At 47.7% G+C, this 21,077-nt stretch overlaps 1 protein-coding gene across 1 annotated transcript; it reads right to left on the bottom strand.

Moving 5' to 3' along the window:
* Window positions 1-535: 535 nt before the first annotated feature.
* On the bottom strand, window positions 536-17,876 carry ap2m1b (adaptor related protein complex 2 subunit mu 1b). Its single transcript, XM_061216750.1, has 12 exons — window positions 17,683-17,876; window positions 12,399-12,515; window positions 9,494-9,759; window positions 6,588-6,670; window positions 5,508-5,513; window positions 5,218-5,353; window positions 4,912-5,056; window positions 3,781-3,903; window positions 3,554-3,689; window positions 3,299-3,396; window positions 2,926-3,037; window positions 536-2,830 (listed from the first exon to the last, which is right to left on the bottom strand). Exons 2-12 carry the CDS (start codon window positions 12,470-12,472, stop codon window positions 2,696-2,698), a joined length of 1,314 nt encoding a protein of 437 aa, XP_061072734.1. The 5' UTR covers window positions 12,473-12,515; window positions 17,683-17,876; the 3' UTR covers window positions 536-2,695.
* Between the last annotated feature and the right edge of the window lie 3,201 nt (window positions 17,877-21,077).

Here is a 21,077-nt window from a genome sequence, read left to right as displayed (position 1 = left end):
AATCTTTTAAGCAGGGTACAATTATGCTTTTTGGCAAGCCGTTGTATAAGTGACTTTCCCTAGGGCACCTCCGTCGCCCATTCAAACTGCATCACTTACAAGTTGACTACAGATAGACATTTACCTGGAGAATCAGACGTGCGAATTTAATAATTGCGATAAAGGAATTGGGAATGGTGATATCGGACTTGGTGAATATCCTGGATCAGAGAGGTTTCATGGTCAACCCATCTTGACAGAATTTCACAACTGAGCTGCAACACCTGGCGGAAACGTCAATCACTTACATATACTACCATGGGGCGCAGCTAGGAATTCTGGGGCCCCTGAAAAAATATTACTTGGGCGGCCATCGCACTGGAATTTTTGTGGGCCCTCTTTTTGGCATGAGACCTGCCCACATATATAATCAACCATATATACGTGGGCAGGGCACATAACCAAAACTGGTCAGTAACAGACAAGTCTTGAAACCATTTCTAAAGATCAAAAGCAGAGACACCAGAAATCCAAACGAAGATAATTCAGACCAGGCTGGTTATACAATGTTTTATTCAGGATTAACTGGACAGTCACAAAGTCATCAAATGGAGATCAAAACACTGAAGCTGTAAGAGAAAACACCCTGAAACAGGGCCCTCGCCATCTCTCAGGGCATAGCGTGGCCGTCGCGTGTGCGCATGAGTACGCTCACAAACTCGCCACACAGGTGTTAGTGGGACAGGCTGTAGTGTTAAAAGTGAAGAGTGCAATGAAATCCCAGCCACTAGGGGGCGACAGAGAAAAGGGGAAAGAGGATCAGGGTTTAGTGATTCTCCCCTTCAGCACTGCAGTGTAGAAAACGGCTCTGACCAGAGGACCGGACTCAATATCCTCTCCAGTCAGCTCATTGGCCTCAGAGTCATGAATCTGTATGTATTGGGGCTGGACCAGCAGGGAGTGGAGACGCCTGTACACAGCAGCCCGATAAGAGAGGAATGTTTCTTTGGGAAATGAGGAATGGGGCCATCTGGTCTGAATGTGCAGCGGGTGAACGCAGGCAGATGCAGATGTGATCAGATCAGTGCAGAAGTACACCACACACATGGTAACATGGAAGTCTCCTCAGTTACACAGTCATGCTCAATGTTTTTTCTTCTCCATTTTTTGGCTGATCAAATGCCTTTCTGCTCTCCTCTTCCCTTACAGAACTCCCACAGGGACGATTCCTTTTGAAAACTGAACAGAGTAGAAGAGAGGAACTGAGACTGAAAGAAAGAACTGAAAGAAAAGTGAATGTTTTGAATAATGTACCTATATGTAGACCATTTTGTTATTTGGCAACTGGATATAGACGGCAGACTATTCTTTAGGTCTTTTCCTCCCAAAAAGAACAGAATGGATTTTGATAAATCTTGACTGATCCAGGCTCTTGTATCTTCCCTGTGAAACGGACCCCGTGAGATGAGAACGATTAGCTGCGCAGGTTAGACAGAGCGGTTTCCTGGGGCGTCTTATAGAAGTGACCAGGTACCTCCAAACCCCATAGGACGATCTGAATGGAGGGAGGGACAGCTGCCCCAGCCACGCCCTGAGAGATGCTGAGTGTTCCCCATCTGGAGTTCTGCAGCACGCACTCACGCACGCACACACACACACACACACACACACACACACACACACACACCCACCCACACACACCAGCCTGACAAACTCCAACACGGACACTAAAACTGACCACAGATGCTTGGTCTACTCCTTGCAATTCAGTCGACCCTTTTTACAGAGAGATTGTTCTGTTTTTTTTTTTTGTTTTTTTTTTTGCTTTTAAAATATATTTTACCGTCGCTTTGTAAGCGTTCTATAAATTTCTGAGAATTTTGGTCACAAGAATGAAACATTGCAGCACAGAGATGAAAACAGAAACCACAGAATAGTCATCATCTTCATTTTTAGAATTAGAACTATAATGAGAGAAACAGCTAGAGGAAGGGGGGGGGGGGGGGGGGGAGAGGACAAAGGAATGAGGGCTTCAACAGAGACACAAAGCATTCTGGGTACAAAACACACAGACATCTGTCCAAGGAAGGGAAACGCATAAAATGAAGGGGAGGGGGAATAATTGAATAACTATTAATACGTCCAGTAGCCTACTTAACACTACAGCCTATAATACGATTACATCAGCAGAGAGGAGGGGCTAAAAATATGGGAGGGGCTTGAGAACAGGATGGGTGTTTTAGGGGTTAGATAAGCTATACTTCAACAAGACAGCAGGACAGGGAGAGAAAGTATGGTTGAGAAGGGTTTGTGCCCAGGTCGACAAACAGGGAGGCTGCTAATTAGAGGAAGGACAAGCTGAGACTACCTTCCTGAATCGAAATGGAAATGAGATACTGGGGAGAGGGAATAGGGGGAGAATCTCTTCAGTTAACATCCTGGCATAAAGGACATCTCCAACTTTACATTTGTCATATTTTTATTCTTTAAGATCCGTTTTGTTTGTAGCAGATACTATAGGTTTCCTAATTGTATTTGTCTCCACAGGAACAGCTCGGTTTGCATTACAGTGAGGCTTTTGTCCTGTTGAATATCTGTATTATTTCGGTTTCTCTGACGGAGGATGGAGGGAGGACAGGAGAGGTTAACAGGACTGCACTGTTTGGCCCCGTCCTCGGCCCCCGGCCCCTCCCGCGCTCGCTCGCTCGGGGGGGCGTTAGCAGCGCGTCTCGTAGATCCCGCTGCGGCCGATGTAGCGCACCCATTTGATGACGTCGTGGTCACTGTAGTTCAGCTTGGGCTCGAACACCTTCAGGTACCGCACCTTCAGCCCGGAGGGGGCGAAGGGCACCTGGGGGGAGGGGGTTCATCAGCGTCAGGTTCTCCAAGAGCATCAGAGCATCGCACACCAGACTGTGACTGGGCTCCAGGGCCGTCTGCACTCACCTCGAAGTTCATGGAGATGGGCGGGCGGGCCCACTTCTTCTTGTCGTTGGTGGGGAGGAGCTCTATCTCCGCACTAATCTGAGACTCCTTCATCCCGGCCATTCGCTTGATCCTGCAGGAACACACACACACACGCCAATGAGTGCACACACACACACAGGCTCTGAATAGCCTGGTAAGGGCCACTCAAGTGGAGAGGACATGAGACCAGCAGGAAGTACACACAGACAAAATCAGTTGGAGAGAACATGCGAGGGGTGGGGAGCGTGCACGCACACACACACACACACACACACACACACACACAGCTGGAGAGAACATGAGCGGGGTGGACAGGGGGACACTAGCAGCGATGGCGGGGGGAGGGACTCACTTCCACACGATGGCGTTCTCGCTGGCCTTGTACTTGGCTTTGCCCTTCATGCAGATCACCTGCACCCCACTGGTGTTGAGCGGGGTAGGGATACGAACCTGGAGAGAGAGAGCGACAAGAGAAGGGAGAGAGGGAGGTTATGAGGGAGGAACAGAGGAAGATAGCTGGGGACAGTGTGAACAACAAAAATGATCAAGGACTGTACGATCCTTTATTCGGTTATCCTAGGCTCCCTATTGACCTCTGACCCCTTACCTCGATCTTCTGCGCCAGTAGTGAGGGTTTGAAGTTGGACTTGATGACCACTTTGACCTCCAGCTTGGTGCGGCCGACCTCCCTGACCAGCGGAATGACCCGGAAGGGGAGGATGATGTCCTTAGTGGTGCGGTACCTGTAGCACAGCGACACACAGGTGAGGTTGGATGTAGGCATGCTCACACACACACACACACACACACACAGACAGAGAGAGAGTCACACACCTCATGAGCTCGTACTCTCCGTCTGGAGGAATGAAGCTGATGCTCCTTTCGGAGTCGAACTTGCTGAGGCGCACACACTGGTGGAAGGTGCAGTCGTCGATGGCTATGGACTGCTTCCCACTGCTGCAGAGAGAGAGAGAGAGAGAGAGAGAGAGAGAGAGACAGAGAGAGAGAACACGGAAGAGATTATAAAGGAGAAGAGTAGAGTAAGACAGAGGCCCTTTCCCTGAAGTGAAACTAGAGCAAGATTACTTCACTGCACTATGATGGGAACAGTCTCCAGCACTTTCCTACCAGACTGGCCATGCCCACACTACCATCCAAGGGAAGAGCAATGCCTGGGGTAAAAACCAAAGGGATGCGTGCTTATACACACATGTTGCTACAGCTATAATGTCACTACATAAAAGCACAAATAAGCTTGGGCGGATAATCTCTGATGATGAAATACAGGTCTTTGATGAGTCAACCATGACTTTAAAGTGGAACCAGATGTGGGTGCAGCACTCAGGCATGCACACCTAACTCTAGATACTGTGATACAGATAAACCATACACAGTTAAGAAAGACACACGGAACATTGCAGAAATGGCCACACATACCTACAGACTGAATGTATACAAACAAATACACACTGTAGCTTTAAGAGACACAAAACATAAAACCACACAAATACCACCACCACGAACACAACACTCAATGCAAACAATGTAGGTTAACACTCTACAGACATGCAACTAATCAAAAATGCAAAACTAAAAATAATACTGGTAGTGGTGAACATTTTATAATATGCGAGTCACCATAAGAATACTGGCAAAACATACTAGCTTTACCTGAATAACTTTCATCATGTAAAATTCCATTTTCCTCACTTCCATGAATTAAAACCAAGACAGACAATAAGGGATTTGTTTATGAAATTCAGCTATTTTCCAGCTATCAACCGACAACTATTGAATTATGTCTACATTTATAAGTAGTGTGCTTGAAACCAGAAGGTTAGGGGTATGAACAGCGGTTTTCCGTCTTTAACAGTGCTGCGTGTGGCGGACGTGGTTCACCTCGTATCCAGCGGCACAGACAGACAGGAGTGTTAGCGTTAGCAGCGTAGCGCCCGGCCCCCTCACCTCTTCCCCGCCTCATCGGCAGAGCCTCCTTTGCTCTGCTTGTCGATGACGATCTTGTCGTTCATGCCGAACTTGCACTCGGGCATCCCGCTCAGGTAGCTCTTCATCACGACCCGCCCAGAGACGTGGGCACTCAGCACCTGACCTGGAGGAGGGCACAGGGTCGACTTACAGCCGGGGGCAAAACCAAGTGAGGCCTTGTTCACTGCCCGACTCTGACAGTCTCCGTCTCCAGGCAGGGAGTTTACATGGGGATGGTGGCAGGGCCGCGTCATGCCACCCCGAGCCAGCAGGGGGCAGCGTTACCTTGCGGAGACATCAGCAGGTTGACGCTCTCCAGCACATCCAGGAACAGCTCGTTGCGGCGGTACTTGATGCCCTCGCGACGCCAACCGATCTGCCCGGTCACCTGACTGGTGATCTGAGACTGCTCCTCCTTTGTCTGTGGATGGAACAGGAGGTTCATTTCAGCTGGGCTCACTGCTACAACAGCACTCATGTACTGTATCTGCACTCATTCTGGACTTCAGGAGTTAATGAATATCCATCACAAATTCATCAGAGGGACAGAACCAATAGAATTAAAAATCACTTACATGGTGCTGAAGCCAGAGTCCATAGAAGGGTGAGAGGGCCAGAGAGAAAGAGAAGGAAAAACATTATATTTCCATTGGGAACATAGCAGGGTGTGACCTCATCATTTCCTGTATTTGACAACAACATGCAAACCTCACTGGCACAAACCTGACCGAGCAGGACTGGTGTAGGGATAGAATGAGGAGCAGGGCTAGTGTAGGAGTAGAATGAGAGCAGGGCTGGTGTAGGGATAGAATGAGAGCAGGGCTGGTGTAGGGATAGAGTGAGGAGCAGGACTGAGGCTGGTGTAGGGGTAGAATGAGGAGCAGGACTGAGGCTGGTGTAGGGGTAGAGTGAGGAGCAGGACTGAGGCTGGTGTAGGGGTAGAGTGAGGAGCAGGACTGAGGCTGGTGTAGGGGTAGAATGAGGAGCAGGACTGAGGCTGGTGTAGGGGTAGAATGAGGAGCAGGACTGAGGCTGGTGTAGGGATAGAGTGAGGAGCAGGACTGAGGCTGTTGTAGGGACAGAATGAGGAGCATGGCTAGTGTAGGAGTAGGATGAGAGCAGGGCTGGTGTAGGGATAGAGTGAGGAGCAGGGATGAGGCTGGTGTAGGGGTAGAATGAGGAGCAAGACTGAGGGGGGTGTAGGGGGATAGAATGAAAGAAAAAGAGTGAAATGAAAAGCAGGAATGGATGAATTGAGGAAGGACAGTGACAAAAAAGGAAGGAGTGAAAAATACCAGAAAAGTAGAAGGGAGTAGAATAAAAGCATATTGGGGATGACAACTGCTACAACTGGTCAACCAATGTGCAAAACAGGGCTGCCCAACCCTGCTCCCGGAGATCTACCGTCCTGTAGGTTTTCACTCCAACCCTAAGAAAGCACCCTTTGTTTAGCAGCTAGTGATCTCACAGAGCTACTAATTAGTAGGATTAGGCCTGCAAATTATAGTTGAACTGAAGACCTACAAGACAGTAGATCTCCAGGAACAGGGTTGGGCAGCCCTGGTGGAAAAGGTTCCACCCTGGGGACTGCAGGTAGTGCATTTCAGTTCTGTTCCTACAGGGGGCAGATAGTATCACATCTTCCTCTTCCTCACCTGACTCTTGATGCCCTGTTGGGTGATGAAGGTCTTGAGGGCTCCAGTCTCAGAGTTCTGGGGGTATCCAAAGTCCAGGATCTCTACAGGGGGACATAGCCATCAGACTAAGACAGGCAGAGGGACTCACACAAACCTACATCATTACCCTCTTCTCACATAAGCACCAACAAAAACCTGCTTCTCTGACACTTCACACAACAGCCTGAAGAACCCAAAAAAGCTGCAGAAACAGGGAACTACTTATGCAACCCAAAGAGAAGAAGAAATTAAGAAAAATAATCAATTAAATGAAGTTTACAAGACATAAAAGAAAAAACAGCTGGAAGTATGTTAAAAATCAAAATACTTCCGTGATGTTGCGACAGTACGACCAATAATTCCCTATCACCCACAAAATGCCATTTGCTATTAAGTGTGAAAAGAATGTTGTCCATTAATAATTAAACCACAATTACAATCAGTCCTTGCACACAAACCCACTCAAACCATGCAGTACTGTAAAGGACAAAAACACTCAATACAACTGCACTGCCATGCTACAGTAGTGCTGAGAAATAAACATGAAATTAAATTAAATAAACAAACAAAATGGACACAACCTGTCCATGAATATAGAAATAAATGCTCAGTATCATCCAAAGGCTCATTACAGGGACGTTCACCGTGGTTACTTACTATGTTACAATTTTAGGGTTTGTAAAAATATGCAGAGCAAAAAGTGCATGGCCAAAAACTGACAAACGTGGGGAAAGAAAACGAGGAGAATATCCATCAGAAGACCCCGGAAGAAGTCTGTCTGTGCTACATTTTCTTTAGGTTTTGATTTTCTCATCTAAAGGTCATAAAAATCAAAACCTAAAAAAACTACAGCAGAGCAGAAGCAGCTGATGCCTGCGCCTTCAGAGAAAAATCCATTTAGGCAGTGCAGGGTTTAAAACGCCTGAACAAACTATGATTTCCAGGGAGACCACATGGCGTAGTCCGTAGGGCATCTGACTCAAACCATCTACGAATCCCCCATACCGTGGGGGAGGGGTAGATTCACCACCATGGAAATTGCTGCACAGTGATTCCACGTTCCTGTCCTGTGCTTCCATGTTCCTGTCCTGTGATTCCACGTTCCTGTCCTGTGATTCCACGTTCCTGTCCTGTGATTCCACGTTCCTGTCCTGTGATTCCACGTTCCTGTCCTGTGATTCCACGTTCCTGTACTGTGATTCCACGTTCCTGTACTGTGATTCCGCGTTCCTGTCCTGTGATTCCGCGTTCCTGTCCTGTGATTCCGCGTTCCTGTCCTGTGATTCCACGTTCCTGTCCTGTGATTCCACGTTCCTGTCCTGTGATTCCACGTTCCTGTACTGTGATTCCACGTTCCTGTACTGTGATTCCGCGTTCCTGTCCTGTGATTCCGCGTTCCTGTCCTGTGATTCCGCGTTCCTGTACTGTGATTCCGCGTTCCTGTACTGTGATTCCGCGTTCCTGTACTGTGATTCCGCGTTCCTGTACTGTGATTCCGCGTTCCTGTACTGTGATTCCATGTTCCGGTCCTGTGATTCCATGTCCATCTGCAACCCTCTATAGCCCCCCCATCTTAATAAGGTGCAAAATGTTTATACACTATTCAACCTACATCATTATGTCAGTCAACAGGCCAGAACAGGATGACACTGATGCACTTTCACACAAGTCCCCACTGCACATAATAATAATGCTACTACAACACTAAGTACATCATTATAAACAAGCTACTGGGTGGTAATACAAAGCCCAGGGTTGGTAATGAACCCCTGTCACTTCACGGCTCCAGAAGGGCTGTTCAGTCACTTCTTATCCAGACAGTAATCTCCCTAGCAAGAGCTACAAACTCTTCAAACACAGCAGACCGTAATAATACGACACAGAGCACACAAAGACAGGCAGTAATAATTGAAGGGATAGGCGTCACATAAGCTATATTAACGTCACGCAAACACGCATCAGTTTGCACTCTGAATGCACCCAATGGGCTAAAGCAAAAAAGGATTTTCAACATTTGTTTTCTCCCAAGAACATGGATTTACAAATGAAATCTGCTGCCAAAAAGGAGGAAGTATCACTTCTCTATTCATTCCTAAATGCCAACGAATTGATGTTACATGTCGAGTTGCGCAAGATGAAAAACACTTACGAAACACTTTCTAGACATTTTGCTTGTATACTGTAGATAGGAAATATATATGATGGGAAATTATTGAAAGCCTCACAAATCACAAAACATCAAGACATGAGTAATCATTTTGCAAAATAACACAAAGCAAGCAATTAGTATTAAATAAAATATAACCATTTTACTTTCTGTGAAACCACATGGAGAGCCACTGTTGCACATTACCTCATTGTATTTAACTCAAACAGGCACAACCACACACTAGTACAGGACTGCAGCCCAGAGTGCCCTACATTTTGAGTACGAGAGTAATGTGGCACAGCAGAACTGCTCTGTCCCAGACAGAACAGCACATGCATAAACCATGACTTTGGTACCACTTCTATTTCGAGGGCTCTTCTGAAAAATAATTAATCTGCCGTCAGTGAGCCGCTAGCTAGATGCTAGCTAGACTTATTTGCAGATTTAGCAACTAATTCAGAATGCATGATGCGTTTGGGCATCTGGAAATGGAAAACATGAAACTGATGCTAAACCAAGTTTCCCATGAGAACAAGCGATACACTCGCAAGAGATACATCACAACCCAACTGGACTGGAAACAGAATAAGTTAAAGAATCCTTAAAAGCCAGTGAGAAAGACTGAAATGGGTCATATACTGTAAGCGGGAGGTTCAGTGAGGAGAGAGGAGGTCGGGGGGGCCGAAGAGAGGAGGTCGGGGGGGCCGAAGAGAGGAGGTCGGGGGGGCTGGTTTACCGTCCAGCAGCTCGTAGATCAGCACGAAGTTGTTCTTGATGTTCTCCTCGCTGATCTTGCCGAAGTAGGCGGTCATCACGTCGCACATCTTGTACAGGAACTCGAACACCATGGCGGCGTTGACGTTCTGCTTGGTGACGGCCGCCAGCCAGATGTTGGAGCGCTTGACGTGGAAGAAGCTGGTGCGGGCGATGTTGGTGACGGGGGAGCGCACCTGCTGCCGGGCGTGGATCACGTTCACGCGGAACGCGTCCACCGCGTTACGCCTGGAGAGGGGGAGAGAGCAGGATAAACCAGTGACAAGGAGGCAGGGAAGCAAAGAGAGTAGCAGAGGAAAAGGGATGAAAGACAATGATGTTATTTCCCCCAGGCAGGTCTGAACGCTCCTGACATCTTATTGTAACAGGGCTAAAGGGGCGGAGGGCACCGGAACATGCGGCTTCACTTACGCAACGCTCCTTCCCATGAATGGGAACGCATTCCCTACATCTGGGCTGACTGACTTCTGTTTCACAATTTAGAAGTAAACATTTCCACAAGACCATAAATTCCTTCTGGGCGACACCACCCATCGGAGTGCAAGATTACGCATACCAACTGCTATGTCTCAAACCCCACATACACCGCCAACTCACTGTCCACAAACCACACCCACATCCCTCTGCCTCAGAATCAAACCACACCCACATCCCTCTGTTTGAGAATCCAACCACACCCACATGAGAATCAAACCACACCCACATCCCTCTGTCCGAGAATCAAACCACACCCACATCCCTCTGTCTGAGAATCAAATCACATCCATCCATCCATCCATCCATCCATCCAAGGTGCGCAAAACCACATATCAGGAGTTCTCAGGGAGGGAGTATGGCAAATATCAGCCATAATCACATCATCTTTTCATAAATTTTTATGCCATTACGGGCCATATGACATCAAGCCACGGAAATTACTTCCCCCTTCAAAAACCACTTCCTGCCATGAATGCTCAAACACCCCATTTTGAGCATTCATGGACTTAGGACTTTGTCAGCTGTGCAGGCTGTTTTTATTACACATTTGCATGGCCATAGCCTACTTTGTTGTTGAAAAAGCACAGGAAAAAAATATTTCTGTGGAAAATGACATTGGCATTGGTATCATAGTCTCACAGCAGCGAGACAAGCAACCGAATACCATTGAGTACTTTGGTTACATTTACATCATTTCATTTAGTTTCATTATTTCATTTGGGAATTCAGCGGTTTTCACATCCACGGCACCAGCACCCCCCCCCCCCCCCCTCCCTCCCGTAATCCCAGCCCTGACTTCAGAGCCCAGCTATCAGCGCCAGCGCCAGCACCAGCAGAGCCAGGATTAACCACACTACAGCATAGAGCCAGGATTAACCACACTCCAGCATAGAGCCAGGATTAACCACACTACAGCATAGAGCCAGGATTAACCACACTACAGCATAGAGCCAGGATTAACCACACTACAGCATAGAGCCAGGATTAAACACACTGAAGACCGCAGCAGCAGTGAAGCAGTGAAACCTTTTCTGACCAGAACAAACGTAAGAACCAAATATGGCAAAGATATAAAATGGATAAACCACGTAGAGGTTAGATTGGGCTATGCATAATGAGCAGAGAAAAGTGTGTTATGTGCAATGGTCCCTTGGTGTTCAGTGTGCAGAGGAGAAGAATGCTTGTGTGATTGTTTGGATTGTCTGACCGTTTACACTTTGGGTTGCAAAAGCAATTAAAGTACGTTCTCAGATTCAAATTATGTTAGAATCGTGAAATTTGTTCCCACAGTTGTTTAAATAATGCAATGCGAAGATTTCCAAAGAATTTTTAGAAGGCAAGGATCTTGTTGATGTACAAAAGGCATTCCTGCCTTACCAGTAAGTCAGCCAGTCAGTCAGTCAGTCGGTCATAGACAACAGACAGACACACAGACACACAAGCAGCTCTGGCACACAGAAGCTGGAGTATTGTGGTTACTATGGCAACAATGTTTCCAGTGAGCACTGATTCCACTTCCTGTCAAAAGCGCATTTAAATACGGTTACATGTTCACAGACAGTGTCCAAGTTCCATCTCCCTCCAGTCTCTGTGGTGGGGGGTGGGGGTTAGGGGCTGGGCAGGGCTCAGGCAAGCTCAGGTCATTGCTTTGCACCATGCCTTGTAAGATCGCCCCCTGCTGGCAGTGTGAGCCAGTGCTGAGGAGGAGAGGGCAGCCATGCTTGGAGGTTAACCGAGGCATGTGGCTCTTACCTATTCCTACATCGGCCAATGGACAGATGGATACGGACAAATAAGGTAGCAACAGAAGGCAGGAGAAAGGATGGACACAAGAAGAGAGGGGAGGAATGTGAAAGATGAGGGTTAGAGAACACAGAACACACACACACACAGAAACACACACACACTCGCCAAGCCTGCACACGCACGCACGCAGTCACGCACACACGTCACAATGCGACAGTATGCATGGCTCCGAGGCCCTGAACATGCCAACACCCACAGAGGCTCCGCCCTTTACACAGCACCACGGCAGAGAGGGGAGGGGCTTTGGGAGCCGAGCTGGAGCAGGGCGGGGCCTCCCACAGGCCCAGAGCACGCCCACACTGGGACACAGAGGATCATGGGACACCTGGGTGAAATGTTCATGCAAGCCCCCGGCTCTCAGTTCCCCTCTGCCCCATATGCTGTCTCTCTCTCGTTCCCTTAGAGTGCACGATTGACAGGAACTGGAGAATGCCAATTTGGAGCAGCACATCGGTGTCACGCCTTCGACCGTTACCCAACGCCACACTCCTCACCACCCCCCACCCGATCATTCCTTAACCAAACGCTCGGCCCAAACACGTACCTCCACCGCCTCCTGGCCCCACCCCTCGCCCCAGACTCACCCTATGTCATCGCGGTAGACCCGGGAGATGAGCACCTCCCCCTTGTGGTTGTAGATGAACAGTCCTCCGATCATGGTGATGCCGTCTCAGTCAGCTCGGTCCATGGTGAGCAAACTCCTGTAGGGGGAGACACAGGGTTAAACGCAGGGCTTTCACAGGGCCAGAGAACTGGGGGGCGACACAGGGATAAACGCAGGGCTTTCACAGGGCCAGAGAACTGGGGGGAGACACAGGGTTAAACGCAGGGCTTTCACAGGGCCAGAGAACTGGGGGGAGACACAGGGTTAAACGCAGGGCTTTCACAGGCCCAGGGAATCGCGCTGGGAGATAACAGCCACTGAGGCCGTGCATGAGGCGACAGGGCTCAGGGAACAGCAGGAAGTTCAGGGACAGCAGGAAGCAGAGCGTCCCAACTTGCCCTGTCTGAGCGCGTGTGGCTGTCACCACATGGAGGGTCGCCTGAGGTTTCAGCTTTGGGCTTTCAATCACACGAAACCCCTGCTTACATAGCATAGATTCCCTCTTTTCACCAAATGTCTGCCATTTTTCAGTGCTGGGATTTCCACCCAAATGAGCCCAGAAGGATCAGGATGACTCAGTGAAATATGCTTTAATACGCGTGAAACGTCCTGGAGCCCAACATCTGCCACCGCAAATAGAATTAACTAACCGTTTACAGGCTAAACACACCTGCAGGAATAATTAGGCTACCTTGAGCTTCCCTGAAGTTGCCTACAGAGCTCCTGTGGGGCACATCCAGCCAAAGCGCTGGCTCGTGGTGCCAACACACCCCCGGGAGCAGGACCCAAGCCTGGCGCATGGTGCCAGCTGTGGCTGGAGCTCCCACAGGGTAACTGCTCACGGCTTCGCCGAGAGAGGAGTTCAGCCAGCTGGAGCCTCACTACCTCATCACACAGCAGCAGTGAGAGACCGGCGTCCGCACTAGCCTGTATTGGCACACTGCCAATAAGCAGCAGGCAGGCTGCATCGGTTTAGAAAGGTGTTCCTCGATACACCGCGCGCTATCGCGGAACAGGTGATAACCGCAGAACACGGTGGTAAACGTCATGTAAATGTACCTACGGTCATTCGGTAGGATAGTCTTATGGTTTTGGAAAGGCCCTTGGTACTATACAAGCATGAATGAGGAAGGATAGGACTCCTGGTCTCATTAATTAAACACACTAAACGGGGGAGAGGCGGAGGTTCAGTGTCTGTCCACGGCTTGTGCAATGTGAGGAGTTGAGGAGTGAAGAATCAACACCGAGGACTGCAGGCTTCAAAGGCAAAGCCTCTTCAAACGAACATTTACACACGAATGACCGGCGTCTAAATCTGTGGTTTACGCTGGAGAAACAGACACACTGAATGGAGATGTTAAGTCAGAAAGACCTGGGATCAGACTTCAGTGTCATCTCCTAATCCTCTTCCTTCCAACCACAGGAAGGACTATAAATACACCTTGATATTAGTACAGAACCCGAAGAGGTAGACAAACAAGCCAAAACACACACATAAAGGAAGAAAGACGGTGGGTGAAGGGGGGGCGGCTAGTTGTGACAGGGACAGAGTGGGATGAGGGGTGGAGAACGGAGAAAGAGAGAGAGAGAGTGAGAGAGAGAGAGAGAGACGCTCTGAGTGAGCTCCAGGCCAGAGAGGGACCGACAGCCTGGCTCGGAGACAGGAGGCCGGGAGGGACACAGCGGCCCTGTTCTCAGAGAGTGCAGGGAGAAAGCATAGGGCGGGGGGATATGCAAAGGAGTAAGAAAGAAAAAGGGAGAAGGAGCAGGGTGGAAAAAGAGATGCAGAGGGGCGGACAGGAGAGAGCGAGGGGGCGAGAGACTGAAAGAGGAAGAAAGGAAGGAGGGACGGAGAGAGAGAGAGAGAACGAGAGCACGGCCCCGCTCAAAGCTCTGCAGCACACCTGTCAGACAGCGCTACACCGCGCCCGTCAAACAGCCATATCAGGCCTGCGGCGACACGCCGTCAAACACCCCCAGCAAGCCAAGGCACCTCCCTCTACCTGAAACCAGAGGTCATTCCCAGCAGAGAACTCTCCGCTGCGGTCAAACGCACACAGCCGGGAGCTGAGCAACACACGGAGACTCCTCCACAGCTGTGGTCCCGCTCACAGCTGGACTGACATCACCCGACTGACAAACACACCGTTCGGCTGCCGGACAAGGTCACCTCCGCGACTGAACTTTGTCATGTGGTTTTGATCTTGCCGAGTGGCTCATTACACAAACATCCATCTCAATAGCTGGAATACGAGTTGCAAAAACATGGACGATTTCCCCACATATACAAACAGTGCATTAACCATTCAAAAGTACGCGGAACCAATAGCAGAGAACCACAAAACAGGTTCATACCGACAATCTGCCCTCACCGTAGATATGAGAAGGTGTGCTGAGGCAAAGTACATGACCTGAATTGACTCACTGCAAACCTAGCGTTGTAGGGGAAGAAATATTTACGTAGTCCCGGACAAATGAAGCCTATCGTCTGAGCAATTAGTATTAAATATAATGCAGAATAATTAGGCAAAACAGCCCTACCCGGTCCTATTTAATGATATAAACACAACTGGCAGTTCTCCAGGGGTGAAACGCATTTGTTCTGCTTAACGGTCTCCCTGACTGACGTTAAGCGGTCCACATGACCGTAGGCGATGGGGGTCTGGGCGCACAGCACTGAAACCTTACTTTGGTAATTCGCTTTGCAGGAGCTCTGGTGCACATCGGTCCATCCTAGCCCGCGTCACGAGACCTGCTGAACAGCGGAACGCCCGACCTTGAGCAGTCCAGACCAGAGCAAACAGAAAACTAGAATTACCGGATCTGTTCATCCCATCCAAAGCGGTCATTAGAGGTGCGCACTGAGAGCGAAGCTCAAAAGCGGGACTAGACCGAGGCCAAATGACAGAATCAACTAGAACTTTCCACCAGTTCAGTGACTCTACATTTGAGATTGCGTTTGCGTGTCTGTGGCAGCGACTCTACACGGGACAGCTCGCACAGGCTGCTCTGCTTCAGACTGCAGGCCACATCCAGCGCATTCAGCCGTCAGGACAGTCCGCCACATCCAGCGCATTCAGCCGTCAGGACAGTCCGCCACATCCAGCGCATTCAGCCGTCAGGACAGTCCGCCACATCCAGCGCATTCAGCCGTCAGGACAGTCCGCCACATCCAGCGCATTCAGCCGTCAGGACAGTCCGCCACAGCGCATTCAGCCGTCAGGACAGTCCGCCACAGTGCATTCAGCCGTTAGGACAGTCCGCCACAGTGCATTCAGCCGTTAGGAGAGTCTGCCACAGTGCATTCAGCCGTCAGGACAGTCCGCCACATCCAGCGCATTCAGCCGTTAGGACAGTCTGCCACAGTGCATTCAGCCGTTAGGACAGTCTGCCACAGTGCATTCAGCCGTTAGGACAGTCCGCCAAAGCGCATTCAGCCGTTAGAGCGGAAACGGCAGGGCCTGCAAAGCAGCAGCTGGAACAGGGCCAGGCGGGGCTGTACGGGGCAGATAATGGAGCGCTGTTTTTCACTTCCCCAACAGCACGCTGCCGTCTGAAGCAGAGTCAGAATGCCACCGCACACTCAGCAGACCGAGACCCTGCAGACCCAGCGGTGGAGAACAGGGCTGGGCAGCATTACTGAACACTGACGGAGAGACTGGAAAGAGACAGGAAACGGAGGCAGCGAAGTGAACGAGTCAACTACACAGCAGTGTGGCGGAGAAGAGGGAACATGAAGACCTTTGTTCCAGGGAAGGAAACTGCTGTTGTGTCCTTGAAAAAGATGCTTAATATTAACATTTTACAGGCTCATCTATAATATTGTAAACAATGCAGTAAGGCCAAGAGGCGCGTGCCACAATAGTGTAATTAAATGTAAAGTCCTCCACATAAAAAACTTCATTTCTCACACTTCAAACAAGAGCTGTGAAAATACAGAACCTTTGCAGGAATCGCAATGTCAACTTCCATCCCTACTCAGTGCCATGCGCTGCTTCCCAAACGGAAGATTGGCATCAACTTCACAGACAATTTATGAGGTCATAATCTCACCCTACAGTATCCACACCGCAGATCTGCAACAGGAGAAATGTAGGAGCATGTAGACTCATACAGACATACATATCAGGTTGTGTCCGAATCCCATTAAAGTAACGTTAGTTGTGTGGTAGCACAAACATTACAGAAAATAAGAGTCTGGAATGTTTACATCTAGCAAAGCCAGGCACATTTCCTAGATGTAGGTTACTATGGGTATGTCTCTGTCAAATCCATAATTGCTATAAAAGCAATTTGTAATCAATCAAAATGCCTCCTATACTTCCACATTTGCCAAGCCCTTCACTAATGACCGCCCACACACTGACGACACCATCTAAGGCGGCTCACAATTCCATTCAATGCTGCTGATATTACTATATACCAATGAATAATATCAGAATCCATTACATGAAATACATACAAAACGCCTTTAACAATAGATAATCGGTCAGCTCCTGTTGTGTCATATGGGAAAAAAATAGCCTACTCACAGCTTGGGCGTTCATAAGAAAGCTGGGGATGAACAATTAAGTTAGCTAACGTTAGCTAGCAGTTAATCATAGGAATCTAGCCAATTTTACGGTTTCGTAAGCTACCAATTTTACGAGAGATAAAAAAAAAATGTGAGTAGGCTACTCGCGAGTAGAAAACGTGTACAGTATCTTCCGTTCCAGAATGAATGAAAACCCACCCAGAATGATAAGGATAACTCTAGCTGGCTGGCAAGCAACATGTCTGTGCCCGCGTTGCATACTAACGTTACTCAGCCCGCCCGAGCCGATATCCTCCTCACGACACACACACACCATTAACATTGCAGTGACATACGAATCACGACAGGATAGCCACACGAATTTCATAATCACGACCGTGACTGCACAACACGGACCAGGAAGATGCGGGGGAATAATTGATGGTGATGGGAATTCACGTATCGGAATTACATTGCGCTAGCTATTAACGTTAGCTCGATATAAAGATATCTAGACAACCAGATTTCGATTACTTTTTATGTTTGCCGTCGTATTATTGATTGTATACCTCCTCCGCACTCATGGCCATTGTCGAACGCAGTCTTATTTTGAACACGCCCGATTGATTGCCCCAGCAAACCCTTGCTAACCAACAAGCAACGCGAGCCTGCATATTTTTATTTTCTGTCGCGACCGGCTCGCCCGTGTTCAAACGGTCGATTTCTATTGCACTGAATGGAAAGTCCTTACCAGTCTTTCACGTTCTGTCCCCCACCGATGCCACCACTCCACACAAATAGTGTTTTTTGGGCCGCGAGGGTTCCCTTCCTGCTAGCTACCCAGCCTTTGCGTTTTCTTGCCTGCTCAGTGACACCCCACTCTCCCTCCAATTCAAGATGTCTACCTCTCCTTCCTTCTGAGGTACTGAGTCAGCTGACACGCGTCACAATGCGTCATATGATGTTTTGAAGCGGCGATAGAAAAATAAAAATTAACATTAGACTATCCTATTAATTTATGATGTGTATATAATATATAAATATATGTACTGTTTCAGTTGATGAACGCTTGAGAGCACTGGCTTTCATAGCTAGCAAGTAACATGTTTGCATTGTGTTCTGGAGAGACACGGTTCAATTTCACAACCATGGTATCACAAAGCCAATGTTTAGAGCTTTTATTTTCTGGAACGTAATTACAAAAATAATTTAGGTGCCCTAAATTACTCAAATTCAAGGTTCCACGGACATTGTCATACCGTATGTGGTTTAGAATAGCCCCATGTTAAACGAATCATACCATATACAAAAATTGCGCTCTTACAGGGCTAGAACCACTGTAATACTCTTATTTTACTAGCGTGCGTATTTCAACAATAAATCACACATGTAGCATGAAAGAGCATTTATGGTCAACACTGTCGTTCTGAAAACTTCACTTCTGGAAGATGGAGTGAAACAAAAGCATATCGGTCACTTCACAAGATGTCAACACCAGTTTGTTACATGTTTTGTATGGTTGGTTTCCAGTTTAACCTGGATATATGTACGTTTGCATTCCATACATTGGTGGATCGATATTCTCAAAAGATCATTAGACCCTACACACCCGTTTCCTCCCCCTTCGGCCACGTGCCTGCACTTCCAGTTCAGCTCGCCGGTCTGCTCCGACCCGCGGTTGTGGAGTGTGTTTCCCAAATTCCCATTGCGGTCATAACAGCTCTAACTTCCTTCCGACGCAGAAGCCTCTATTTGAATTGCAGTTGAAGTGTGTGTGGTGGCTACTCAATTCCCCATTACTCTATCTGAAATTCTCCTCTTGGCTTCAATCCAGAATGTTCTGGTTCTGGCTGGCTATAGGACACACTGCTTTATAGGCACATTCAAACCCTTTCCTGTGTCCCAACTAAGACCATCAGCAGTCCAAACAATTTTGGTAATCTTACACACTGAAACCACAGACTGTAGAAACTGACCCAGAGATCATGTGACTATAGGAACAGTGCCAAATGCTGCTCAGTGAGTTGGATAGGAGGAAATTGCTGACCATTTTCTTTTGGCATGTATTCTCAGTTAGCAATTTTTAATTTGTCAAACTGCTGAGTCAGACTGACAGTGTTCCCCGAATCCCCAAACCACACCCTCCTTTCCTGTCTCCCGTGAAATCCAACCCTAGCCCCCACGCTGATACTACAATGTGTATCCTGTCAGCCCAATAATCAGCCCTCCATCTGCCCTTGCTTCCCTTTGGACCGTCTTAACTTCATGTGTGTGAATGAAGTCATGGACTGGATGCAGTTAGCATACCAAGGCCCTGGAGGACTCACCAAGATTAGTTTTCCAGGTCTTTTTATGCCAAAAACATTCAGCACTGAGGAGGCAAATTATATTTATCCAGGCAAGGTGATGATCGTTTGACTTGAGTGGTGAAAGAGCTGAACTGCATGATAAATAACAGGACTATCCATTTCTTCTTACCCAAGTTACCTAAGGCACACTGGAGACAAGCAGCAAATTATTTTCCTGAAAATTATTATGTTTTTTAAAATCAGGTGGTCTCTGGCAGCCAACACAGAGCTCATCTGTATGTACAGTCACAAAAATAAATAGTGATGAAATGCCTCCTTAAGCCAGATGACACATATTAATTTCCACGTTCTCCACAAGATCACACCACGATTCCCACATTTCGTCAATAAAACTATGTTTATAAATAAAACTATTTTTTCATAAAACAGCATACAGCACAGCATGTATGAAACTGGAGCATATCACTACATTATCATTTGCTAATTATCCATAACAGAACAGAGGAACGTAGGAAAATATAAAAAGGAGGAAGAAAGGTTAACATTGTTATGAGACAAATGAGACAAACTATAAATATACAGGATGTTAACGACAAAATCTCAAAATATCTGTTTGCAAAAACTGATTTAAACATTGAGAAAGAGAGAGACATACAGGGGAACTGGACTTGTTCAAGGCCATCTATCCAACACTTTCACAACTACGCCACTGTGTGCGTACATGAGTGCATTTCTGTGTGCACAAGTCTGTGGATCTGTTCAGATTGCTATGCATAAGAAACCACTGGACACCGTGTCTTTTGCCAGACAAAATGGTTGAACTCCATGCATTCCAAAATCCCTTCTATGCCACTGTTGCCATGGCAGCTACAGCAGGCAGTTAGAGCAGAGGAAGACCTGGTACATTTTTAGAAAAGATGAATGGGACAAAGTTTCCTATTCACCCGATAAACAAAGGTGGCACTCAGAATGTTTATATGAAATGTACAGATTCAAAGGCCGAATCTCAGTCTGTTTAATACAATTTTTTCCAGTGTCAAGCCAAGACAAGGATAGCAAAAGCTGGCCAATTTGACATGGCACAGTTGCCCCATCTCCTGAATTTAATCTCTCACGCCAATTGAAGTAGTGTGGGTGTAAGTATATGGAGGCCAGCAGCAGTTTGGCTATAGCTCCAGTTAAACCTCTGTCCTTAACCACACTGTCTCTCCCTTTCTTCTAGAGATAACCTTCTCCTCTTTGATCCAGGCATCCTCAAGATCACAGACCAACATCTGTGATACATTACCAATTTCTTTTTATCTCACACTTTTTTCTCTCTCTTCAATTTTCTTTACAGACAAATAAAACAAAAATTCATGAAAAAGCCATTTCTCTTTTTCTCATTTGGGTTATTATTTTTTTTAAATCTTTCATTCACTATGGAATGAGTACTTTGTTCAGTCCTGATGAATGTCAGTCAATGGGTTCCACTCTGAACCCGCTTTCTTGCTGTTAGTATGTTTTATGGGGAAAAAAAGCATAAAAAAGAAGTCTGAAGGTACCCAAGGACAAGGACAGGGGAGAGGGCACAGGAGAGACAGAAACATACTTCCACTGCATGCCCTCTGCTTCCTCTCACACCAACCATGTGACACAAGCAAACAGTCTTCTGGGGACAGGCGAACTAGAGACACTGGGATTTAGTTTTTCTTCACTGAAGAAAGTAGCAAGCAGCAACACACCACAGGGACCATGAAGGAAAGGAAGCGTTACTCCTGTGACCACCCAGCAGCAGGTCTCACTCTCACCCCCCCCTCTCTGTCCATCCCTCTCTTCCTCACACCCTCCCTGCTCC

This window comes from Conger conger, chromosome 13 (genome assembly GCF_963514075.1).
Source record: "Conger conger chromosome 13, fConCon1.1, whole genome shotgun sequence".
NCBI lineage: Eukaryota > Metazoa > Chordata > Actinopteri > Anguilliformes > Congridae > Conger > Conger conger.
This window is presented reverse-complemented; position numbering and strand designations above follow the sequence as displayed.